At 40.8% G+C, this 26,902-nt stretch overlaps 1 protein-coding gene across 1 annotated transcript in view; it reads left to right on the top strand.

Moving 5' to 3' along the window:
• Nucleotides 1–26,902, top strand: part of abtb2b (ankyrin repeat and BTB (POZ) domain containing 2b) — a 53,547-nt gene extending 26,645 nt beyond the window's left edge. Inside the window, exons 3-17 of the mRNA XM_053641331.1 lie at nucleotides 4,969–5,176; nucleotides 16,913–17,065; nucleotides 17,619–17,784; nucleotides 17,927–18,016; nucleotides 18,582–18,683; nucleotides 18,822–18,918; nucleotides 19,460–19,595; nucleotides 21,386–21,612; nucleotides 22,828–23,006; nucleotides 23,105–23,210; nucleotides 23,724–23,826; nucleotides 24,090–24,180; nucleotides 24,277–24,345; nucleotides 24,508–24,621; nucleotides 26,150–26,902. Coding sequence (XP_053497306.1) covers nucleotides 4,969–5,176; nucleotides 16,913–17,065; nucleotides 17,619–17,784; nucleotides 17,927–18,016; nucleotides 18,582–18,683; nucleotides 18,822–18,918; nucleotides 19,460–19,595; nucleotides 21,386–21,612; nucleotides 22,828–23,006; nucleotides 23,105–23,210; nucleotides 23,724–23,826; nucleotides 24,090–24,180; nucleotides 24,277–24,345; nucleotides 24,508–24,621; nucleotides 26,150–26,347 — 2,039 coding nt within the window. The 3' untranslated portion in view covers nucleotides 26,348–26,902. The remainder of the gene's footprint in view (nucleotides 1–4,968; nucleotides 5,177–16,912; nucleotides 17,066–17,618; nucleotides 17,785–17,926; nucleotides 18,017–18,581; nucleotides 18,684–18,821; nucleotides 18,919–19,459; nucleotides 19,596–21,385; nucleotides 21,613–22,827; nucleotides 23,007–23,104; nucleotides 23,211–23,723; nucleotides 23,827–24,089; nucleotides 24,181–24,276; nucleotides 24,346–24,507; nucleotides 24,622–26,149) is intronic.

Here is a 26,902-nt window from a genome sequence, read left to right as displayed (position 1 = left end):
AAAGCAGTGAAGAGCTTTGAATGCTTGAACTGCGCAGAAAGCAGCGAGCAGTTTACTGGCTGTTTTTGTAGTGGGTGAATGTGGGAAAGGTGATAACGTGAATGTTATTTATCTTTCCAGGCAGATTATTCCATTATTCCTCCCTCCTGGTAAACACTCCTCATGTCAGTTCCTTAGGAGGAGGACAGAGATGTGTTTGCTCTCTAAACATCAAGCTGGATGAGATAAAAGAGAGAAAGGCGGAGGGGGTGGGGGGATGTTAGGATGTGTGCGAATGAAAGATGAAAAAAACTCCCAGACTCCATGTGAGATCACTTTCAACTAGCACAATTTTGTTAAGTCTGTTGAGCCCGAGAAGCACGAGTGTTAGTTTAGTGTGACAGGACGTCCTGAGTGTTGCTTAACTGGATATAAGGTAGAGGTTAGATTATAAGATGTCAGGGCAGGACAACTCATCTTATCTGTCTTGACATCCTCGAGACTAGATGTGTTTTCTTCCTCTGTGTCAGTAGTTTGTTGTGATGTTGTTGTTTTTTAGCTGGTTGTACATACCATTTCATTTAAATAACAGTATGTAAACACTATGAACGAAATGAGTTTTTATACCAAAGCACTGTTGAATTCTCAAATCTGATTGGCCATAAGGTGTTTTTATTATTTCTTTTTATTATTTTTCTATAACTGCAGCTCTGACAGTAGTTACAGTAGTAGGTTTAAATTAATGTGCTCATTCTGATATGTTATGGTTATTATAGTAATAGTTCATTCACAGGGACTTGTTTGGTGTACACTCCACATAATAAATCCTAATAATAAACATTTCAATACATGTTGTTATTTAACAAACAAACAAAAAAATGTTTTATATATATATATATATATATATATATATATATATATATATACATATATATATATATATATATATATATATATATATATATATATAATTGTTGATTTGGTGAAGCTTTCTGTAAGGGGTCGTTTATTTAACTTAGTAATTTATTTACAATTTATGGAAGGAATTTCTTCATTTAAAAACGTGAAAATACAGTATAGGAGGGGGTGGGCAGAGCTTGCATGTTCTCCCCATGCTTCTCGGGTTTCCTCCCCAGTCCAAAGACTTGCACTGGAGACTGATTGGCATTTCCAATTTGTGCGTAGTGTGTGAGTGCGCTGTGGCCCGAGTTCTTTTGGATAGGCTCCAGGTGACCCTGCGACCCTGTGTAGGATAAGCAGTATGGAAAATGAATGGATGGATCTCTTTCTTCCACGCCCTTTTCTTATATCAAGCAACACAAGGGTGTATTTGCCCAAAACTCTGGTACAGGGAACCATCAAGCAACTAAAATTAGACAATGGACTCTTAAACCTTTAAACGTTTAAATAAATAACATAAAAATTGTATAAATATTAAGTATTTTATTAAATGGTATTCAAATCACAATATTTGTTTTGGCAGCCCTATTAGACAATCATTTAAAAAAATATATACTATATAATCATATGTGGCATAACAGATCCCGTAAAAGTATTACTCAAAGGTATTTCATCGTTCATATATTATTTTTTCATTCTTTACATTAGTTAAATTGCGAAAACATGACCTTCTCTCAGTGGATTAGGACTTTCTCTGATGCCCAGGTATTCCTCGATTTGGCTGTCTTACCTGTCTGTGAGTATTTACTTAGCGTGCCACAGGAAAAGGCTCGAGCTTACTGATGTTAGGGGTCAATTTCCTCCTGCAAACCTGTGGACACTCTACTGTTTGTACCTGTGCACAAGAGCACATTCATCTGAGCGAACAGTACAGGAGATTCTGCGAGTCTGAGTGAAAGCACTCCTTGTGATGACTTTCAGAGGTTGCTGGACTGCACTGGCACCATCTCTACACACACACACACACACACACACACACACACACACACACACACTCCGGGCAGTGGCAGACAGTGAAGTATTTGTAGAGTCCCGGCCACCCTGGTGCTAAACAGGGCATGCTGGAATCCAGTAAAATCTTTTACACAAGTATGTGATGATTTCGGCTTTGTATCGTCCAGATAACTAAAAGCTGAGGTTATGTTTAGAGAGATAATTCCTTTTGTCTGTTTAACTAGTTAGCTTTTTATTGATAACATATTAGATCTTTTCTTAATACCTTCCTGATCATTTTAAGTAATACCTTATTAGATCTTTTGTATCTAATACTGTACCGTATTGATATCGTATTGGATCTTTTCTATTTATTCATTCATCTTTAGTAAACACTTTATCCTGGTAAGGGTCATGCTGGATTTGGACTCTATCCCAGGAACCCTATGTGTGAGGTGGGAATACCCCTGGCTGGGACTCCAGACCATCGCAGGACTGCATCGTTTTTCTGATTTGATTCATACACTACTATCGTAATGGAATAACTTGCTTATTAAATGGCTGTATCACAATCATGAAGATATTTTCACCGTGCCCAGTAAGGTTCACGATCGTTCGCTTTTCTTACAGGAGTGTGAGCAATACAGTAGTTCCAAATAAACCTGAAAATATGAATGAGAAATTATTTAACAAGAAATGTATGATATTTGAAAGAAATATATAGTTATCGCCCAACCCTACTGCAGCTGCACATGAAATCCATTAGAATTAAATACAAATACAGATAAGCAATTACTTTGTGGCAAAAAAAAGAAAGTGTCTTCTTTGTTAAAGTGCAGAGACATAAACACAAATAAAATTGATTTTATTGTGGCTTTAAAGTATAAAACAACTCTAGTCACTGTCAACATCTTGCACAATTATGTGATGTTCTCTTGAAATGGTGCATTGATGCTTTGTTGCTTGGTGAGACAGCTGGGATAGGAAATGCCTCACATTTCAATTGGTATTATGTCTGAGCCAAATAATCAATCTAATATGGTCAAGCTAAGGACATAGTCATGAACAGCAGGCCCAGCACAGCCTCCCTGTTGCTTCTGAATTCCTCTGGGAGCCCTTCAGGGGCATGGTAGGACACAAAGAAGCTCCTTCAGCAACAAGTGGGGTCTTCAGCCCATAATGGAGGGTCCCACCCTCTCCCAACCCACACACTCAGGTCAGAAATTAAGCATGGGATAATTACCTCAAACGATTGTTACCCGTTCTCACAAATTGACCAGTCGGTCCATGACGTCTGTGCAACTCCACAGGAAATTGTGGGTTGTAGCCTAGCGCTCACTAATTGCTTCTTTTGTGACTCTGATGTTTTTTTTTTATTTGTTTGTTTCTTGATGTATAAAATGCTTTTCATGGTCCATCTGTGGTTCCTTAAGCAGGTTCTGATTTACTGCTCATAAGATTTAGTGTCTCAGAGAGCTCGAACACTCGTCCTCTGTCCTAATGAGCGGTATGGAGCAAGCTGTAAAAAATATTTTTCCGTTTGAGTATTTCCAAATGCTAATGCAGGAATTTGGATGTGTACTCAAACAGTATGCAGTGTGAGGAGAGGAAATGAACCATGGGTGTGTGCAGTTGGCTCTGAAGTTAACCTTATGGAAGAAAACGTTTCTGTTTTGCTGTGTTGATTTTGTAGCCGACTATGAAGTAGCTTCATAGCGTTAGTGTGTATTAAGAGGAATTCAATGCCAGGCCTGTTGTCTTAAGTTTCATGCTTATTGAATCATTTCTGATTAGATTTAGTGGGTAATTTTATATACCTAACCTATTCCACTTGACGTAATCAGGTTTTGGTAATCAGTGTGGTGGGACATGACACAACTGGAAGGTTAATTCGTAACCTTATTTGGATTTGTTCCTTTTTATCTAATCATTGTGTCCTGGCACTTACTCAATTCTGAAGTCCATATTTAGCAGCCAGCCAGATAAAGAGCTGTGGAGCATCCAGTTGTTATTTGGTTATCATTATGTATTAGGTGAAACAGACAGGCTTAATGAACTAAAGTCAGCTAAATATAGTACACATTTTAGTACCTTTTTTTTTTTTAAGAACATATAAAATTTACTACTTTATATACCATCCATATATAAATTATACACTTACTTTGGGCTGAATTGGAACAAAGCCAATACTTATAAATATATAGTTTTGAATAATACTTTAAATACACTATTAAGTACATTATCCATATACTTATTACTTTACCATCTACCTCAGGTAATATATATCCTATTTTAATTGACATGTTGGCAAGTTTTCTGGTGGTCCAGCGGCTAAGGCTCCCACACTCAGTTGGTTCGATTCCCGGGCAGGGAACCCCAGACACTGGGGGTTGTACTCAGTGCCAGTCCCAAGCCCAGATGAAAATGGGAAGGTTACGTCAGGAAGGACATCTTGCGTAAAAAACCTGTGCTAAATCAAATCTAAGTGGACCCTGTTATAGCTCGGGAATAACGCTAGGAAGAAGAAGCTGAATTGACATGTTGGCAAAGAAAATTCCATTAAATGCTGAGAAAAGTTTATTTGAATTTTTTTTTTCAGTATAGACATATAGTAAAGGAAGCACTCTTTTCTGCTGTCTGTCACCGAACACAAACCGGAATTTATTTGTTTACTGGAAATAGGTCTGCAACTAACGATTATTTTCATAATTGATTAGTTGGCCGATTATTTTTCCGATTAATTGATTAATCGGATGGGGGCGGGACTAACTTTCAGTACCATTTTTTTGGTTTATTTAAAATAAAATCCACAAACTGAGTGTTACAAATATAAACTTCAGACTAAAACGTTACACAACTGTTTGTCCAAAACAGAAAAGAACCCAATGTGCGCACACACACACACACACACACACACACACACACACACACACACACACCAGAATATATATTATTAATTTAGGACTGTAGTTTAATTCAGTGCTTTTTGTGCATCCATAAAAAAAATAATGCATAAATACTTATATACAATATAAACTAAAATAAATGAATAAAATAAATTTTATATATATATATATGTGTGTTCCCTCTGATCAGGTGATCTGGTGTCACGGGCCATGCACCACATGCAGCGCCTGGGCTCGGTGCGGGTCGGAGTCAGTCCAGCACGCCATGTCCGGCAGCAGCCCGTCTCCTGGTCTCCAGACGCCTTGCACACACTCTACTACTTCCTGCGCTGCCCTCAGATGGAGTCCATGGAGAATCCCAACCTGGAGCCACCCAGAATGGCCCTGAGCAAAGAGAGGTAGGTCCCAGAGCACCTCTTCCCTTTCAGGCTGCACTAATTAACACCTGATGGCCCTATTCATATACATGTGAAGTGGGAGAAACCACATAGCCTGGAGGAGATTCTAGAGGTGATAATGATATGGTGGAGCTCTGAAGACCTCCTTAATTCCCCATGTCTTTGCCTTTGTTGTGGAAATTCTTTCAATTACGAGCTTAGTAGGGTTCTCTCTGAGGTGGTTCGTTTAACACTCGGGTGTACGGTAGGTAGGCCATCATCTGTGCAGAGTACGATGTACTTGTATCATCTCAAGCAAGGCAACATAACACATACTTTTCAGCATTTATAGCGCATCGTAGGCATGATTTCATTTTTTGAACACTGTGTTGACAAACATGCGAATGACTGAAACCCCGCCTACACTATATTCTATTGGCTAATGCATGGCCACAACAGAGTATTGGTGTATCATTCATTATCAGTTTACATGTAGCTCACAACATATAGAAAATGGGATTGTGGGATTTAAATGGATGTTTATGGCATTTACACGTCACTCACATGAGTCGCAGTCTCATGGAGCTGATATAAATTGAAACACTGGTTTCACAGGTTTGAGATTGACTCAAAAAGCGTGAGATATGCTTCAATGTGAATTGGCCCATACCATTTGTTTTGACTCTTTTTTTTTAATGGAAACCTTTTTAAACATTTCAATGGACAACGGAGCAAGATTAGGCATGCATAAATACCTTATCCGTCAACCAGCTATTCTTATTGAACTCCATGGCAAGGGGTGCATTAATGTTCTTGTGCATGGTCGCTGCGTGAGCTAAGTACATTTACATTTATTCATTTAGCAGATGCTTTTATCCAAAGTGACAAATGAGGAAATACAAGCAAAGTGATATATCAAGCGGAGAACAATACAAGTAGTGCTACCATACGAGATTATTTTAATGGAGTTCTAGAAAAGTAAAGTGCGCAGAGTAGAGGTGTAAGAGCCAGAGAATTTATTTAATTTTTTTATTTTATTTATTTTTTTTAGGATAATGTGGGGTTGGCATTTTATCGGTTAGTTACATGCTTACGGAAGAGGTGGGTCTTTAGTTGTTTTTTGAACATAGTGACAGATTCTGTGGTCCGGATTGAGGTTGGAAATTCATTCCACCACTGGGGGACAGTTAGTGTGAAGGTTCTAGAAAGGGTCCTTGAGATACACTGTACCCTAACAATACTTTTTTTTTCAGATTCCATCAGAACATGTGTTGACATGTATTGCTGTAGGCATTTGTACACATCTGAAATGCATGTCTTGTGTACTAACAACCATGATTTTGTTTCCTATTAAATGCCTGTCGCTCCTCCCACGCTGTCTCCTATTGGCTGATGCATTGCCAAGCGTTTATATTGTAAAAAGTTCAGCTAAGCTTTTTCTAACATACGATGGAGTAAAATCAGCACGTGTTGGTGCATGTTGTCTGTCACCACATTGTACTCATTGAAATAGACATGAGGAACGTTATTGACACCTAACAAAAAGTCCTTGTGAATGCAGCATAATGCTGTAAGAAATAGAGCAGCAAGACTGGTGCTCAATTTAAACTTAACATAAACCTTCGCACAGATTCTTTGGACATGAGATGTAGGATTTTTAAAGAGGAGGAACAATAGGATGAAGACGTTACTGTCGGAGCAAGAAGGAGGCCCTACAGCAGATTTGGCTTCATCTGCTCTTTTAATTAAGTGAAGAAGAAAAAGGTTTTCATTCCTGAACACAATGGGAGAGCTCTTCCCAAAAAAAAAAGCTGGGATTAACCTGTCAGCTGCAGTACCACGTAATGACTACAGATTACTGCAGTAGTGAGGCTCCAGATGGTGTACATTTCTTGCCATTTGTACCTAACTCTAAACCCTAAATCCTAAATCTAATTACAAACCTTTTGCACTAAAGCTTGCGCCATTGCCAAACCTAAATCCGAACGGAATCGCTAAAGCAGCGTGCACACACTCACCTCCCTCATCTTTGCTCAAGGGCAAAGTCAATGTGATCCTTTGATGGTCTAGTATTTGCGTGCTGTTTTTTAACAGCTGTCAGACACTGTACACACACGCACGGATATGTACAACAGTCGGACTCAGGCCAGAGCGTAACTTGTTAGCCACAGCTGGCCTCTGTGCTGTGCAGCAACCTCAATCTAAACAACAAACTCGAGTGGAAAACAATGAAGGTGCAGCGGCAGCCCACTTCAGAGAGCTCAACATTTTCATGATAACACCAACACCATCACTAGCAGAAATTTACAGAGCTGCAGTGTGTGTGTGTGTGTGGTAATAGAATGAAAAACAGGCGGTTCCTCAGCCCTGGCAATGCCTCAACTCAATGCCTGGCTCCTTATTCCAGATTCCCCTGTGTGCTCCTAGTGCTATTAAAAAAAAGGTATTAAAGCTTCGTTTGAAACCCAACCCAGTCTCTCTCTGGCACGCTGTGTGGTCTTGACACAGCTCAGTAATTGTAAAGGCACTGTTCAGGGTCTTCCTATCATAGGCTGAGGTTACTGTGACACACGGATGTTTTACAACAGCCCAAGGCAACGTGCATGTCTGTTATCGAGAGGAGGGTGAGCGAGACAGAAAAAAAAAGGAAAGAGCAGACAGAGAGGGGTCAGAGGGGTGAAGAGGAGCTCTTGGTGCTAAGCATCATGGACTGAATGAGAGGCTGAAATTGATAGATGACACACTGACCCTGTGTCTGCCTCTGAAGACATACAGCTCACACATGCTGATTGCTGACATGGCGTGCCTGCTGACTAGCAAAAGATGCACTAATCGGTTCAAACAACTTTGTTGTCCCGTTATAAATACATAAATGCATTTATCGGATAATAAAACGTCTCAAGAAACATAGTGGAACTTATTTTTGGCTTTTGGCAGACACCCTTATCTAGAGTGACTTGCATTTATCTGATTTATACATCTGAGCAATTGAGGGTTAAGGGCCCAACGGTGGTGGCTTGAACTCCTGACCTTCTGATCAGTAACAGAGGGCCACTGAGCCACCACTGCTCCCAGTGCTCCCAGTGTTACCAACAATACAAAACACACAGTACTGGCCAATTCACACTGAAAGCATTTCTCAGGCATTATGAGTGTGAAACCTGTGAAACCAATTGTTTCAATTTGCATCAACGTCATGGGATTGTGACTCATGTGAGTGAGCGTAAACCGCATAAACATCCATTCAGATCCCACACTTCCACTTTCTATATGTTTTGAGCTATATGTAACCTCATAATAAACAATACAGAACGTCCAGTTTGTACAGCTTGTTGATCAAGTTTGTACCATAGTGGTTTCTTCAGTGCTAACTGTATTGTAATTAGCAGAGAAATATTCTGAAACTGATATTTAGTCTCAATTTGTGCCTATTAATGGCCCAAAGCGTAGGATTAGTGTTAGATCCGACTTAACACAGTCTGTACTGATCCACTGCTGCATTTTTTCCTCCATGTTTTGGATATGTGTCATGTTGACTCACTTGTTTTCCTTTCAGTCACGTAGCTGATTCAGGATCCTAAGCTCATAATTAACTGAAAGATGCTAATGAAAAAAAGATTCATTCATTTATTCATCTTCACAAACCGCTTTGGATCCAGAGCCAGTTCCCAGAACACTGGGTGTGATGCGGGAATACAGCCTGGATTGGGCGCACACTCACGTTCACACACTCGTTCACACTTAAGCCAATTGAGCGTAGCCAATACACCTCCCGGCATATTTTTAGGAGGTGGGAGGAAATCAGAGAGCCCAGAGTAAAGCCATGCAGACACGGGAGAAGATGTGAAACTCCACTCAGACAGTAACTCGAGCTTAGTATCAAACCAGGGACCCTGGAGTGGTTAGATGGCAGCATTACTCAATACACCACAATGCTGCCTCTAAGAAAAAAGTGAATCAAAGTCAAATAATTCAGTTGCTTTTTTTTTTTTAATCCCAAAGGGCAATTTAGGTGACATGCATGTACATAGAACATACACGTTACAACATGATAGATAAAAAGCAAAATTACGTACAGTGGTGCTTGAAAGTTTGTGAACCCTTTAGCGTTTTCTGTATTTCTGCATAAATATGACCAATGGCCAAGTCAAAGTCCTGACCTTAATTCAATAGAAATGGTGTGGAAGGACCTGAAGCAAGCAGTTCATGTGACGAAACCCACCAACATCCCAGAGTTGAAGCTGTTCTGTACTGAGGAACGGGATAAAATTCCTCAGTAAAAAAAAAATAATTAAATTCCTAAAATTCCTGTAATATTGGATCATATTCCTCAATAAATAAATGACCAAGTATAATATTTTTGTCTCATGTGTTTCACTGGGTTCTCTTTGTCTACTTTTAGGAAAATCTGATGATGTTTTAGGTCATATATAGAAAATTCTAAAGGGTTCACAAACTTTCAAGCACCACTGTATAATCCTTAACATTTTTTTTAGAAGTCTGATTGTAAGACAACAGTATTTATTTAAGACGAATCAGTCCAGGAACACACCATTAAAACAGTCGTTTCTGTAAAGATGGCAGTGTAGCGATCAGCCTGATGGGAGCTAATAAACAGCCGGGTGCTATTCATCTGAGGAGTTGTCCAGCATTTGCTTTCACAGTTACATTACACTTTTAGAAGTTACAGAACTGTGATGTAGAAATTTGAGAGCAGGTATTTAGCAGAGAAATATACTGAATATGATCATGGTGTTTGTGTATGGGAGGCACCCATTCGGGATGAATAATAATAGAAAGCTTAAGCAATAACGGAGAAGCACGCCTCATGCTTTAGGAACGTCTGAGCGAATGAACTCGAACAAGCTTTGTCAGCAGTGAAGGCTCTGGCTGAAAAAACCTTTTTGCTCTGAGCTGTTTGTATCTAGCCTTAACTTTAAGCAAATAATCTAAGCTCTTCGTGCTGTAGAAAAACAACAGAAGGATTAATCATCACGTTTTGCCAAACCACATGAAATTTAAGAGCATAAGGGGGGAAAAGACTGAGGCACAGGGTGCTATGAGTAGAGAGCTGTGAGAACATCTGGAATTTTCTGCAAGAACCGTGTGACTCGAAGCTGCTATAGCATGTTATGAACATCCAGTGAGCATGCAGAGCATGTGGTCTCGGTAACTCGTATCTAATCACACTCACACATCTGAAGTGTGACCTGCTCCCATCAAGATCCCCATTACCCATCCATTGTGTGAGTGCAGGAGAGGAGAGGCTAATTAGCATGGAGCACTCTCCGGTTTCAGAGCCCTGTGCTCGACCAGGCTTTGATGTGGCCCATGGAACCAACTCAGGTTTCAGGGCATCGAACTTGAGCTCTAGAATCAGATGCGAGGGTCGTGGTTGAGGTGTGACCCAGGGGCCGAGCGAGTGAGAGCACCAGGGGTCCACACACGCCTGCCGTGTATAGCGTTGTAGCCCTGTGGCAAGTGAACAAAGCAAAGGTTAGAAGTGTTTGGAAGGGTTTGAGTTTCACACTGCTTGAGTTTCATTCAGATAGGAGCAGGTCACAGGAGTGGACTATTCATCAAATGTGTGTGTGTGTGTGTGTGTGTGTGTGTGTGAGAATGTGTTAGTGGGGGTGTGAGGAAGCCAAAGGTATTACATAGTAGCTTTATTGCACCAAAGCTAACTCTAGATTAGTTGTTTCCAAGCCTGGGAGCTTTTGAAGGATCAATAAACGCATTTCGAGTTGGAAAAGCGCTAGTGGAAGTCGGGCCATTCTGGCCGATGCGATCGTTCCAGTAGTGCCTGTCGCTGTTTTCAATCTTTTACTCTCACACACAGAGACACACACAATCAAACCATTGTGCTCTTTTCCAGATGATGCGGTCAAATTAGAGACCAATTTAAAACACATACAAGCCATTAACAGTGGCACGCACTGTATCTTCAGCACACATGTTTGTAATGTACAGTGGCGCGTGAAAGTTTGTGAACCCTTTACAATTTTCTATATAGCCGCATAAATATGACCTAAAACATCTTTGGATTTTCAGTCCTAAAAGTAGACAAGGAGCACCCAATTAAACAAAAATCTTCTACCTGGTCATTTATTTGTCTGTTGCATTAAGAGAGAATTCAGCAGAGAACTGTGCAGATCATCTACAGGATATGTTCACTTTCATAGTCTAAGTCTTAATCACAGCAGATTACAGTCGAAATCTTTACACAGGTTAAATCTTGTGGTTCTTTTTTTCAGTATGTCCCTTTGGAGGAACACTTAATGTTTGTTTTTATGTAGAATAACTATAACAGGGGATTTCCCTATCACAGAGCACTTATTTTGTAGTGTAGCGTTCGACAATATGGGGAAAAAAATATCATATTATGATCCACCATGACCTTGACCAGGATAAAGAAGCTAGTGAAGATGATAATGTGTTATTTAACGTTTATAAAGAATCAATTATTTAACACAGCAAAGTGGGGAAAAAATGGAACATTTCATTGGTACAATCATATACTGCTAATAAAATATTAATAAAAATGATTGTGGTGCAATTTATCAAGTTATCAATATTATGCCAGCATATTGTCCAGCTCTGCATTATACATGTTTTACGGTGTGTGTTTTGGGGATGGGACTTCAAAGCGAACCCTGAAGTGCTGTGTTTGTTTGAGTATTAAGTTTAGAAACTCAGCCCCAAGTTAAAACCTAGCTTATGATAGTACTCGTAATTTCCAGTCGGAACGTTGGAAATGTTTATGCAGGCTATAACGAGTTTAGCTTTAAAAAGTGATTTTTGATCAACTTGACACTACTAATAATCAACGTTTCCAAACTGTCAAAGCAAACATCCCTATCAAAGCTACTTCGTATGACGCATTTCTTCATCTTTTCGGTTTTTCCATTGGGATCTTTTAGTACTGTCGTGTACCGTACGGTGATTGGCGTCTCTAAATTGTGTGTGAATGAGCGAGTGTGTGTGTGTGTGTGTGTGTGTGTGTGTGTGTGTGTGTGTGTGTGTGTGTGTGTGTGTGTGTGTGTGTGTGTGTGTGTGTGTGTGTGTGTGTGTGTGTGTGTGTGTGTGTGTGTGATTGTGCCCTTGCCTTGTGGGCCGAGTACATGGGATAGGCTCCCGTGCCTCTGTGTAGGATAAGAGGTACAGAAAATGTATGGATGGATATTTTACATGCTTCTTAAACTATTTTAACTACCAGAACAAACTCTGGTCTTTTCGGTTCCAATCAGTGTTTTTTTTCTCTTCAATATCTAAGAATAGCTTTCATGTGTCTCTGCATGTTATATTTCTCCTCTGTTGTTGTTGATAGGACTCATCTCCCTTGCGCATGTTTACCTTCCTTAATGAGCACCTCGTTCCACCTTGTGTGCTTCATTTGCATATGTCTTGTTAGACTGCCAGACTCTCGCTGGGCTGCCTGTGTTTTACCATGTCCCTGCCGTCACACCTCCTCCCTAAGAGCAAACCAGTGTTGCATCCTTTTTATATATATATATAAGTCTTCTTTTTTTAATGATTTATGTTAGGATTATAGAAGGATGAAGTCGATTGTATATCACAGCCGCTGCTACAGATCCAGCGCTAATCTAACACAGCTGATCCAGCCTTCAGTAGCACTGGAGTATGAGAACTCTGCAGGATGTCGGATGTTTAGCAGCAGGTTTGGATCCAGATCTTCACTGTGGAACAAAGCTATAGTGATGAGGACAACACTGGGCTGGATAAAACATTACAAGCAAATACTTCATTCAAAATGATATAACAGGCTCAGTTAGCACACATTTGCTTCCACTGTGAGCATCATTAGCATTTTGGATGAAGTGTGCAGTAAACTGTGCAATCTGTTCCAAAGTGATAAAGCTTGTGCTGTGGAACGTCCACAGCAGCCATTTGTACACTCTTAAAGGGAAAAGAAAAAAAATGAGTTCCACATAGATCCCTTTTAAAGCAGTGGATAAATCATGAATTCAGTAGCTAGCCAGTAGACGCTCCAGTGTGTTACCCAGTCCCATTTTTTAGTTGCCCAGAATTCGAACTGGTAGTCAATGCGATGTAATAACGAATGGCGAGTTAGTTAGCTAGTGAAGTGAATTAATACGGAATAAATAAATAAATGAGCACGTGGCACACTGGTTTTGCACCTTCACTAAAAATTGACATTTACATTGATGGCATTTTGGCAGACACCCGTATCCAGAGCGACTTATATTTATATAACTGAGCAGTTTAGGGTTAAGGGCCTGGCTCAAGGGCCCAACAGTGGAAGCTTGGCAGTGCTGGGGTTTGAACTCACGACCTTCCGATCTGTAACCCCACATCTTAATCTGGTGTTGAGCTCCCACTGCAACTGCTACCACCTCAAAGTTGATTATTTTCCAATAACAGCATGTGCCACGTGCACTATTCCTCTAACAATTAACATTTTTACTTTATTTAATGTTTTTATTTATTTATTTATTTATTTACATTTTTATTTACTTAATTTGATGATGGTTTTAATCATTTATAGTTACATTTACAGCACTTCTCTCCCCAGCCTCTTTTTTTGTCTTTTGAAATTAATAATAAATAAAAAAAACCTTACTGTTATAAAGCACTGACACCCACGACTTTTTCTGTAAATGTTAAATTAACATCTGCTTGCAGAATTATAGAATTATTAGCCTTCAATTACGTGGCGCGTCCACCATACAAGTCTCGGTGAATGAGCTGTTAGTATAGAAATGATCACATTACTTTAGAATGAGCGCATTAATATTAAGGGCCCAGCAATGGAAGCTTGGCAGTGCTGGGATTTGAACTTGCAACGTTCTGATCAGGAGGCCATGTCTTAACCACTGAGCGACCACTGCCCTCATTGGCCATCAGTCAATCAACTTTCACTATAAGTTGTGGTCTTCTCAACTAGATAGTATTATTTCATATCCATCCATCCATCCATCCATCTTCTATACCGCTTATCCTTCCTTCAGGGTCACGGGGAACCTGGAGCCTATCCCAGGGAGCATCGGGCACAAGGCAGGGTACACCCTGGACAGGGTGCCAATCCATCGCAGGGCACAATCACATACACACTCACACACCCATTCATACACTACGGACACTTTAGACACGCCAGTCAGCCTACCAGGCATGTCTTTGGACTGGGGGAGGAAACTGGAGTACCCGGAGGAAACCCCCGCAGCACGGGGAGAACATGCCAACTCCACACACACAGGGCCACGGCGGGATATTATTTCATATGATAGTATAATATTCAAGTCTCTATTATACTGCTAGATATGTTAAACTGTGAGGTGACTGCATGTCGTGCTAGCAGGAGAGTTATGTGACAGCTTTGACTTTATTTGGACTTTAATTTAGACTTAATTTGGCTCGGTTTCCACATTCCTGCATGTTCTTGATTCTGAAAAGATTATTAATCTGTGCAAACTTTTCTCCTGTCAGCTTGACCAATCTGTGTAGTGCGGCAGGATGTAGGATTCAGGATTAGGATTGTAGGATTTAGGGGTAGAGTGCTTAGTGGTTAGCACATTTGCCTCACACCTTTAGGGTTATGGGTTAAAATCCCACCTCCGTCCTGTGTGCACAGAGCTTGCATGTTCTCCACTTGCTTCAGGAGTTTCCTCCGGGTACTCCGGCTTCCTCCCCAGTCCAAAGACATGCGTTGTGGGTTGATTGGCGTTTCAAAATCGTCCGTAGTGTGTTTGATTGTGCCCTGCGACGGGTTGCCTGGGATCATAATCACGATCACTTCAGAATGGACCACAGCTAAAGACTCCCCCTGGTGGCACACCGGCACCACTGCAGGGCTGAGAGGGACGAAGCTAAAACTCTTCCCATGCAAAAGTTTCACATACAAACCCATTCCAAAATAAAACATTTTAATCATGTATAAGTGTCAAGTTTGTATACACTTCCCTGAAATGCTTTCTTCCTCTTCCTTTTATTTGACTCCATTTCCATGCAGCCCCATGTTATGATGTTACACAGCAAACCTTTCTTCATCGCTGACACTATTTAAAATCGCTTGTCTTTAGTAACTGTGCCGCTGGCTTTACAATCTCTCTGCTCACTCGTTCTTTCAGCATAATGCATCCAGTATTAGAGTCAAGTCCTGTTTTATTTAGAAATAAGTGTCTAAAGGAAGACACACACAGAGAATGGATTCATATGGTCAGTGTGTGTGTGTGTGTGTGTGTGTGTGAGGAAGGAGTGTGAGCAGTAGCAGCTGTGGGTATCAGGATGTGCGAGGGTGCTGAAAGAAAAAGTCCATCCTGCTGAAGCCTGGACATACAAGAGCCCAGTTTTAAACACTATTTAAACGATCCAGATACAGATTAAAGGTGCGGTCAGTGATTTTTATATCAGAATTATTTTAGTTTTTTTGGCAAAGTTCTCCTCGCATTTGGGAAGCTTTAATAAAATAGCTACCGAGAGGAGAAACCGTGGTCTTTGTAGCACCCCAAATTCATTATACAGTATACATTCATTATTTTCTTGTGGGATAAAAGGGTTCCACAAGAGTTCTTTGGATAACTGAGTGTTCTTAGCTTGAGAAGGCTATATGTGGACTGAATGGGACTGATTTTTTTTTCGTTCTCTAAGTGTTTCCCCCTTGATGCAAATGAAGGACAATTTAGGGTTTTAGATTTTTAAGACTGTACATGGAGAAATAAACAAATATGATCCAGCCAATCAGGACAGGAGGTGGCTTTAGTTGGATGTAAATATTCTGCCACTAGCATTCATTTTATGTACCTTAGGCAACACATGCACTCTTGAAAAAAAGGTTCCTCAAGGACTCTTTGGAGAGTTCTTCTCTTTGCAAACAGGATGTACTTTGACCAAAATGGAAACTCTTTGTTGTAGGGTTCAGAATAGAGCTTTTAAAAGTTGCCTCAGTGGGACACGCTGAAGAACCTTTAAAGTCCTTTTGAAATGCCTTGAAACACGCAGCGTTATTCGATGTGTTGTTGTGATTTCCACTGAAACAGGAAGTCAGGGCGGGACATATAGAGTGGCCCCTCCTCCTTTTTAAATAGCCAATATCATTTAACTTACCTCACAGCCCGGGCTATTCAGCCGTACTTCGTCAAGGTGATTTTTATAATATTGTGGGTGGGACACCTCACATTCTAGAGAGCGTTTGATTGGACAGGAAATCTGATGAGAAGCTGAAGTGCAGAATGATGTCATCAAAATTGTTGATCCGTATTGGTGGTAGAGAGAGACTGTAAATTTTGAATGCATATATCTTCCTAATGTGAATTTTGTCAGTGTTTTGGAGCACACTAGCTTATAGATAACCTTAAGGCTAACATATTCTTACTAAAAGCCACAAAACATCCATTTTTATTTGATAAACTGTATGTTCAGTATTTCTTTGAGTTGAGTTTCAAAACTCAAAAGCACCAAAATGGCTAATTACACCTTTAAAGACTAGTTTGTATCAATAAATGTGTATTTGCCACAATAATGTAGCCATTGTTACAGGCTCAATAGTACACTCATTTAAAAAGGCTCCATCTAGTACCCTAAAAGGTTCTTCAATTTGTCCTGGGAAATGCAGAACCCTATGAAGAGGAAGTAGAGCCCCATCCAAAGAACCTTGGAGGAAGGTGTAGGACTGAGTCAAATGATGTAATGGACAAAAAAGGAAGAGGAAGAGCTCTGTATCCACACACACTGTTGATACTATACCAGTGCCTTTATCTGTGATGTGTGTCTCCTGTGCAGGCCCTTCCTCCTGCTGCCACCCCTCATGGAGTGGATGCGTGTGGCCATCGTACATGCAGAGCACCGCCGCAGCCTGTTAGTGGACAGCGATGACGTGCGACAGACCGCACGGCAGCTACTACCGGGGCTCGACTGTGAACCCCGACTGCTCAAGTAAGAGCTCCACCTGCTCTTGCGCCATTTCACCTTTAAAATAACTGCGCGCAGGATCGGCTGACATTTTCCTTACAATGTGCCCGTATAAACATTTAACAGATGTAGTAAAATTGCCACACTTTAACTCGCAGTGGAAAAGGCCCGCAGTGGTGAATAGCACAACATATGAGCTCACTCCTGCTCTAGCACTTACTTCATTACTGTATCAGTGGACAAAGACCATCTGCAAAACCCTCAGACTTTATACACCAGTCCCACCCAGTGATTCAGACCACAGGCTGATGTCAGGACCTTGGCCTGGCTTTTTAATGATTTGTAGCATCTTACGAAAAAAAAAAAAACACACACACACACTTTCATTCCAGTCATAAGAGCACCTCCTGCACCTTCTCTTAACTCTTCAACTGGTTTATCTAGTTTTACATGCTGTCCTCCTTTTTTCCCCTCTCCCTCATATTTTCTCACTTACATTATGTTTATGTATTTTAACTGACCCCAGTGCACTCTCTCCTACCCCCCACCCTCCATCTCTGTCTTCTTCTCTCTCCAGGCCCGAGTGCTGTTTCAGTTCCTTCAAACGGCTGAATGCCAAAGCCGCCACTGATAAGTTCCAGCTGGATCTGGGCTTTCGCATGCTCAACTGTGGCCGCACAGATCTAATAGGCCAGGCCATCGAGCTGCTGGGGCCAGACGGGGTCAACAGTATGGACGATCAGGTATTACACACAAGGCGTTTACAGACATTCCATTTAGTGAATTATGTTTCAAACATGCTTAATATTGAGCTTTGACAACAATATCCATCTACCTCGAGTCAGATTTTATATGGGTCTCCTTCTCCTGCTGTGTGTGACGCAGGGCATGACCCCACTCATGTACGCTTGCGCCGCTGGAGACGAGGCTCTGGTCCAGATGCTGATCGACGCCGGAGCCAATCCAGACGTAGCGGTGAGTGCGTTCAGGGATGATGACTGCTAATGTTGCGCCGTGACCAGTAAATGGTTTTACTGCATGCCAGGAGTGTTACTGCTCCCTTAAAAGACTTCAGAGCTACAGCTGAGTGTAAAAGTGTGCATCAACGTTTTTTAGATCGAAAAAAAAAAAATGGAATATTTACAAAGAAGAATAAAATAAGAAAAGGTTTCAAATGAAATAGGGGTGTGTCCTGAAAGAAAACAAAATGAACCATTTCAAAATGAAAATTTGAGCCATTATTATTTATTAACACAGTGACATTTTCTAGACTTCATTACTTGTGCTTCACGGGTTGAGCAACTGGGAAGATTTTGTCTACTGCTTCTATGTGAAAACCCTATCTATCTGTTGTAATTCAGATTTCCACAATGTTATTCGAGTCATATAGAATAGAAGGGGGAAAAAGTGCATTTTTGGGAGAAGTTTCAAGAAATATGTGTCCCTAGAAAGAGAGCCAGCTTTCCCAGCTCATCATAATTCACCACTTGCTGCTGCTTTATGTAGCATGGCTCTTAAAGCTGTATTTTGTTTCCACTAGGTGCCTGTGTGCTCCCCTAAACACCCGTCAGTCCACCCAGACAGCCGCCACTGGGCAGCGCTCACGTTCGCAGTGCTGCATGGACACATCTCTGTGGTCGAGGTGAGCCTCTTGTTCGTAGAATTTACATATTAAATATTATCGACATGAATAAGGAGGGGTGTGTTTTTAAAACGCAGTGTTGGAGCATGAAAAGCATGATTTTTAACGGTGCTTTTGTGCGTGTGTGTGTTTGGTCAGCTCCTCTTGGATGCCGGGGCCAATGTGGAGGGAGCTGCAGTGCGTAATGGGCAGGAGAGCTGTGCAGATACTCCGCTTCAGCTGGCTTCAGCAGCAGGTGTGTACCCAGACTCATTATACACTGGCACTTCTTGCCATGCCCTGAGCCTTGCACATTCCTCGGTCTCTCTCTCTCTCTCTCTCTATATGTACCACTCTTGAGCTCATCTACTGCTGAGAGGCCAAAAATAGGCTCATGGTGGCAGCCCATAGAAGTCTGACAATGAATTAAGCCACAGGAGCTGACTGAATTGGGTCAGGAGCATGCACAGTGTGTGTTTGCATGGCAGGCATATTTACAGCGTGCGGTGTGGGAGTTTGTGGCCGGCTGATACTTTTTAAAGTGTGTGGGGACATTCTGTGTAGGGATTTCAGAGAGGCCACACATAGCTGTATGATGAGAAACACCACAGTACACACACACTCCCTCTACAGCTGCCTGTGCAACACACTTTCTAACCAGAAATTAAGATATTTAACCATCCCATCTTCTCTTCCCTCTCATTTTTATTTCTTTATTTACTTCTCATTGTTGTTATTTACTTCCCATGTTTCTCTTCTTTTCTCTGTCTGTTTTTCCCCCTCTCTCCGTCTTGCAGGGAATTATGAGATGGTGAGTTTGTTGTTGGCGCGTGGGGCTGATCCCTTGCAGAGGGCCCGGGAAGGAAACACTCTTACATCATCGCTTTATGAGGACATGAACTGCTTTAGTCATGCTGCCGCACACGGCCACAGGTACACCCTGCTGAGATTCCACACATACACACACACACACACATATTCTGTATACCCCCTACACAGAAGGAAGTGATTACACTCATGGAGTTGATGTGTAGATTTACCCCCTGCAGACAGAAACCAGGGCGTGTGTTCGTCAAGCCTCCAAAAATCAGTCACATCTGCATGCATTTTTAAAGGGATGTCATTTTGGTACTCCTACACATATGAGTAAAAGCAATGAATCAAGATTTTCTATACATACTGCAAGTGTGGTCACAACTGCAAAAATTAGATGTCAACAAATTCAAAGATTTTTATTGTCATTCCAATACATGTGCATGAGCTGGAATGAAATTAAGTACCAATGCAATGTGACGGCACAGAAGATGGCGGCGCGCAGGAGCGCAGCGGCTTCCCGAGCTCCCGGTTCAGCTTTCATGTTTCGCCGGTTTTTCCAGCTATAGTGAAGGACAGCGAGGGTATGTGTGTAGGGAGGTTTGTGCGATACAGCCCACTTGAACTCTGGCGTATATATGCGTGTATGATTGGGTATTTGTGTTTATTTATTTATGAGTGCATTAGCTGTTATTACTTATGAGTGGTTTTAACCGAACCTTTGGTACTTAATTTTGTTCCATAGATCAAGCATAGATCTTTTGGGACAGTATAAATGATAATGAGCTGGTTATGTGATCATGTTTAGATATAAATACTAGTATTTTTTGCTGCAGACATGATCTGTTCATCTATAACACATTACGGTAGATGCTGTAACTATTACGTAAAGCTGTTCCTACATTGCATGTCCTGGCAACATTGTAGCAAACACTTACTTTTAGCTCTCATTTATATTAAAATGATAGATTCACCAAATACAGTTGCAGTCGTTATGCTACAATTAGTTATGGCATAACGCTGACACTCTGAACAGCTTTTAAGCATGGATGTCGATTCTTCTCCTCATTGAAAGTTTGATCATGTAACGTCTATGTAACGTCCTGCTGTAATTTGTGAGTCTTTTTAGTCATAAGATCACTTAATCAGCTACTTAGGAGTCATTTTAAGAGGCTGGTGAACACGTACACACTTTCACATGTATAAATCATTCAGGGCATGGCCACTGACACTGAGCCATTACAGATTATTTACCTATACTGTAACACTGTTATAGTGCAGGCCTATCTCCTACTGCACATACACCCTCATGAGCACAACACTCATGACTCAGTTCCAGTAAAGACTCATTATTGTCATCTCATTGCCTTTGTGACCTATTATGTACATGCTACCTGTTTAAACCTGTAAACACACACACACACACACATCTTACTGCTCACAAGATACAACAAGAGTTCAGTAAGTAAACAGTGTAATGGCTGCACATGATAATCCAGTATTTAACTTTAAGTTTAATTGAACTGCAAATACTATCTGTTATTTGTGTTGCTAATACTGCACCAGTCTGTATACCATTACCTTCAGTATACAAATGTGATATCAATATTGTCTGACAGAATTAGTAAATACACCCAGATAGCTCATATTATAAAGTAGACAAAGACACTTTGTTTAAAGACGTTCACATTCGTTTGAACCAATCTTTATAGACACGTGTGCTCTGGAGGCAGCGTTCCATCAGCATTAGGGTTTCCAGGTTTACATTGATGGCATTTGGCAGATGCCCTTATCCAGAACGACTTACATTTCTCATTTACGAATCTCATTGAACTCACGACCTTCTGAGCAGTAGATGCCTTAACCACTGAGCTACTACTGACCTAGTCTCTCGTCTCTCTCGGCTACAGGAACGTCCTGAGGAAGCTGTTGTCTCAGCCACAGCAGGTGAAGGACGATGTACTCTCTCTGGAGGAGATCTTGGCAGAGGGGGTGGTGGGGGTGGTGGAGGAGGCAGTGCCCTCCGAGGGAGGACAGCCGCGTCTCTGTAAGGCTCGCATGAAGGCCCTGCAAGAGGCGTCATTCTACAGCGCTGAGCATGGCTACCTGGATGTCACCATGGAGCTGCGCTCTCTGGGTAAAGCCCTTATGTTTGACCTGTTTTGTATTTATTAACCAAACATGGACTTCATTTTTACAAGATTTAGAAATACGAACCTGTGTGGTTCGGTTTCATTTTTGAAAACAAAGTTAGTGTCGGTTATTTATTTTTATGGATGACCAAAAAAAAAAGTGATACTTGATATTCATGCCATATGATATGCATCACAATATTTAAGTTTAGTTTTTAGATTTCACTAATCAGTGGCCAACAACACAGTGGAACTGTATTATATTTTTAAAAACAACAGCGCTGTTGAATACTCAGTGGTCAGAAGGCGCAGATTAATTTTCTGTAAGTGCAGCTTTGACAAAAGGTTTATATTAATTAGCTCTTTATAACAAGTTGTTGTTCCTATAGTAACAGTTTGCACAGAGGCTTTAATGCTGGATACGTCACATAAATGCAATTATTAAAATGGTGAAGTTTTCTGTCAGCATTTTTGGAAGGAGTCTCCAGTGTCAGCACTTACTGTAACTTTACATCGTCAGACATGGGAAAGTCTTGTTTCTCTGTAATGTGACAAGTTGCATGTTTTTGTCCTGTCAATGTCAAGAGGGAGAAAATAAAGAGAGGCTGGTAAGGAAACAGCTGTTTATTGCTGATATAATGTACGTGATTACAGGAACTAACAAATTATAAAATGTATAAAATATATAAGTACAGTGTCCTCCACTAATATTGGATACTAAAATGAGTAAAATAATATTTTTCTAGAACAACACACCCCATCATATGGTATTGCTTACTAATATACCATTCATTTAAAAAAAAAGAAGAAGAAAAAAAAGTATTTAAACACAGAAGATGATAGGAACATATCTTCAGGCCATGTTCACCAGAGGGTAACATGGAAAAATTCAAATATTAGAAATCACTGATGTTTGTAAATCTGAAACCAAAACGTGATTGTTTTATATGTCACTTGATCTCCATCAGTTTGTTTACACTTATACTGGATAACGGTGCATATGAAGAGGCTTTTGTGTATATATTTCCATCAATATTGTTATAATTGAGAGGATGTGAGAGCTGGACTGGGTGAGTGAGACACTAATAAACATTAAAAAGGACAGGAAGGATCAGTGGTCTATAGTGACGTGTATTTAAGTTAGTGGACTCTGACAGGCTTTCCTGCCAGCGGAGCTTATAGAGGAAACAGATGGACTGATTCTCTGGTGCCCCCTGCAGGAGTGCCCTGGAAGCTGCACGTGTGGCTGGAGTCTCTGCGCAGCGCCCAGCTACAATCCAGAGCCTCGGTCACGCTGTCTCTGCTCCGAGACTTCAGCTCCATCAAGGAGGACGAGTACGGCGAGGAGCTGCGCTGTGTTGGTCTGCCTCTCATGTTCAGCATCCTCAAGAGCTGCAAGGTAGCAAGCAAACACTGTAAACAGCACAGCATGAAGAACTGCTCCGTGACCAAATCCACACTAAACACTGCTTATTTTCTCTGTGTGTGCACCTGCAGAGTGAAGCGATAATGCAGCAGTTAGGCTCCATCTTCAGTCACTGCTTTGGATCTGCTCCTCTTCCTGTTATTTCTGAGAAGAAGGCCAGTCTTTCAGCTCAGCTCGGTAATTAAGACCTGTGTAACAACTCTGTCATTAAAGTCACCCGAAACGTTATCAAATTCATCAGCACAGTGGATTTCCATCATGTGTATCTTATTGAGGTTATTTTGTAGACTGTGAAAGTATAGTGGGGGGTCTTTCATAGTAAAATGACTTTCCGGAAATTTGTGCAAAACCTTGATACACTTTTAAAACCTTCAGTGGAATCTCCAGTCTAATCCACCCTGAAAGACATGCATATTTTAATGTTTGTTTTTACTCACTGCTTTAAGGAAGGAAATAGCCAAAGGTTCAAAGTTAGTGTTCAACATGTGACAGAAAAGTATTATTACATCACAAATCATTAAGGCCAATCAGGTTCTGATATGCAAATGGGGTAGAGGGCAGGGCATGTGGTATCAAAATATTACAGAACAGATAATAAAAGATTAGAACTTGGATTTCTTGATCAAAATGAAAAAGGATAGACTGCGTGTGAGTCACAGTTTAACCCTAAACCTAACCCTCGTTTCTCAGATGCACACTTCCTGAATAACCAGGAAATGTCAGACGTGACGTTTGTGGTGGAGGGGAAACCGTTCTACGCTCACAGGGTTTTGCTAATCACAGCATCTGAGAGGTGAGATGGACTTCATAATGAAAAGAGGACTGTTATATTTGTACAGAAGGATGGTGAAAGCCTTACCGTATTATCATATAAACGATAGCACACTCGGTACAGTGGTGACAATGTTGGCACAGGTTTGCCTGATGTTTTTTTTCCCACGCTCTACATAAATGCATGTACTTTATAAGAAAGCATTCTATCTCAAATGCTCTTAGTGTTACACAGTGTTATGATGCTTTTCTCTGTTTAAACATTTCCTATCTGTGTCCTATCAGGTTTAAGTCTCTTCTGGGCTCTAGCAGCTCGGATGGCTCCCAGCACTGTAAGGAGATCGAGATCAGTGATGTAAAGTACAACATTTTTCAGGTATTAGCTGCGGATACTCTCTTATATTCCTCTTCTGTGTAAGAGCTTTGTCCTCTAAGACGTAGGGTTAATCACTTTCACGTTACATGTCCCCAGGTGATGATGTCATATCTGTATTCGGGTGGGACAGAGTCTCTGAAGCTCGCTGTGCCTGAGCTGCTGGAGGTAAGTTTGTAGTGTTGGAGATAGCTGATAAACAGAAACAGATGGTGTATATATAATCATGTAGTTATTTCTATATAAAATGTACTTGTTGGAATGTTGTGAAAGGTTTTAGAAATCTGCACATGCTGGAAATCTGATTTGTTTTTGTTTGTGCTGTGCCAGCTGCTGTCAGTGGCGACATTTTTCCAGTTAGGAGGTTTACAGCACCACTGTGAACTGCTCTGTGCTCAGAACATCAGCCTGGATAATGCAGTCAGTGTGTACAACACAGCCAAGGTGAGCAGCACAATACACACCTTCCACACAGCCCGCGGGAGTTTGGAATTCTGGCATAACTGCTTAACCGCCTCACCTGCTAACTAGTCTAATCTAGCAAACTGACATATCCTGTTTCCTGAGAAAGTCATTTTATTTATCCTGCACGTAACCCACAAAGCCATTACCCAAAGTAGCCACTAGCCAAAGTACACTAAACTCATATATATACTAATATACTCAGCAAAAAAAAAAAGAAACGTCCTCTCACATTCAACTGCTTTTATTTCCACCTAATTTCTTAACATGTGTAAATATTTGTATTAATATAAAAAGATTCAACAACTGAACAAATTTCACAGACATTTGAGGAACAGAAATGGAATAATGAGTCCCTGAACAAAGGGGGGGGGGTCAATATTAAAAGTAACAGTCAGTATGTGGTGTCCTCCAGCTGCTTTAAGTACTGCAGTGCATCTCATCCTCATGGACCAGATTTGTCAGTTCTTGCTGTGAGATGTTACTCCACTCTTCCACCAAGGCATTTGGAAGTTCTCGATCACGTCTGGGACACATGGTTACATGTAATTTTCCACTGCAAGGACGATCAGCTGTCCTTCCTGTCTCCCTGTAGCACTGTCTTAGGTGTCTTACATTACAGACATTGCCGTTTATTGCTCTGAACACATCTGCATCTGCATGTTAACTAGGGCTGGGTATTGTGACCAATCTGGCGATTAAATTCGATTCGATTCAGTATCGATTAGTTATCAGTATTTCATTTAAAATGTTAGTTTTGCAGACGTGGAATCCATATTTTAATAAAAATGCTGGTAACTGAAACCCTCCTACTCAGCTATATTACTGAAATCCACATTTACATTAACAATAGGGCCCACTCAATTACATTTAACTACTTTTTACTTTGAGTAACAAACATTGTAACAAGAAATCATAAATATGTGCATCAATGCACACAAGGTAAGCACAAACTGCACACGTTGTAAATGTGCAACATTGAAATTCATTAACAGCTTGAAACATGTTTAAGAAATAAAACCGTTTTCAAAATTCAAAACATGAAAGATGGCGACGTGTTCAGGACAAGAGGCGGACTACAGTTAGTACTCACATCCGCTCAAGTAAGGCACGCGCGTTAATAATCGATTCAGGTATTTCCCAAATCCATATCGTTTCGTTAGATTGAAGATCGATTAAAATCGGAGAATTGATTTTTTTTACCCAGCAGGTAAGCAGGTGAGCAGGAACCCTAGGCATGTTTTTCAGAGTCAGAAGAAAGGTCTCTTTAGTGTCCTAAGTTACTGTAACTGTGACCTTAATTGCCTGTAAACTGTTCGTGTCTTAAGGACTGTTCCACAGCTGCATGTGCAATAATTGTTTATTGTTTATTGAACAAGCATGAAAAACATAATTTATACCCTTTCCAATAAAGATCTGTAAAGCTTATTTGGATTTTCCAAAATTATCTCCTGAAAAAGGACGTTTCTTTTTTTTGCTGAGTATATATAACCTCCGGTGTATATTTCAGGCACAGGGTGCAGCAGAGCTGTGCGTGTACTGTGAAGGCTACTTCCTGCAGAACATGGGCGCTCTGCTGGAAAGAGACTGTTTCCGTGGACTGATCTCCAGCTCTCGCTCTGCTTCGGTGAGAGGATCGCTCCTGGAGGAACTGGAGGCTATGTTAACACACACGATGCACTCCCTCCGTATCAGATCTCATGTGTGAGAGGACAGAGAGGAGCACAGGAATGAAGAGTTACAGCGCAGATCATCAACGACGTGGAAGAAAAACAGTGAAAGATAAGATGAAGAGTTATGACTGGAAAAAAATGGTCAGAAAAATGTGACTGAATATGAAATAGGAAAGATTGTGAGTGACTGCAGCTGAAGTGGAACAATGTGGTCAGAGACATTGGGAGCGTGTAATAATGGACAACGTGAGACTGTACCATGTACAAATGAGTAAAATGTGTATTACTACATACTGAATGCAGTGGCATTCTTGTAGTTACAGCTATCCAAAGCAATTTAGGAACCCCTCAGTGGCCAGAAGTTTTCCTTTTATCCTTTGACGAGCGTCATTTTTGTACAGAGTCGTTCTGCGTAGTAGGACTTCTACTGGGCCAAATGGAGTAAAAGTGGAGATTTTATAAGCTAAATTACAGCAGATAGAAGTTGTATTGGAAAAACAGAGTGGACCTTTTCTATTTAAAATGTGAGATTATTTAAGTTGCCTTTTTATTGTTCTCTATGCCAAACAAATAAAATAATATAAAACCAA

The sequence above is a fragment of the Ictalurus furcatus genome, chromosome 14, assembly GCF_023375685.1.
Source record: "Ictalurus furcatus strain D&B chromosome 14, Billie_1.0, whole genome shotgun sequence".
Classification (NCBI taxonomy): domain Eukaryota; kingdom Metazoa; phylum Chordata; class Actinopteri; order Siluriformes; family Ictaluridae; genus Ictalurus; species Ictalurus furcatus.
Note: the sequence above shows the minus strand (reverse complement) of the source record. Positions and strands in the feature narration are given on the sequence as shown.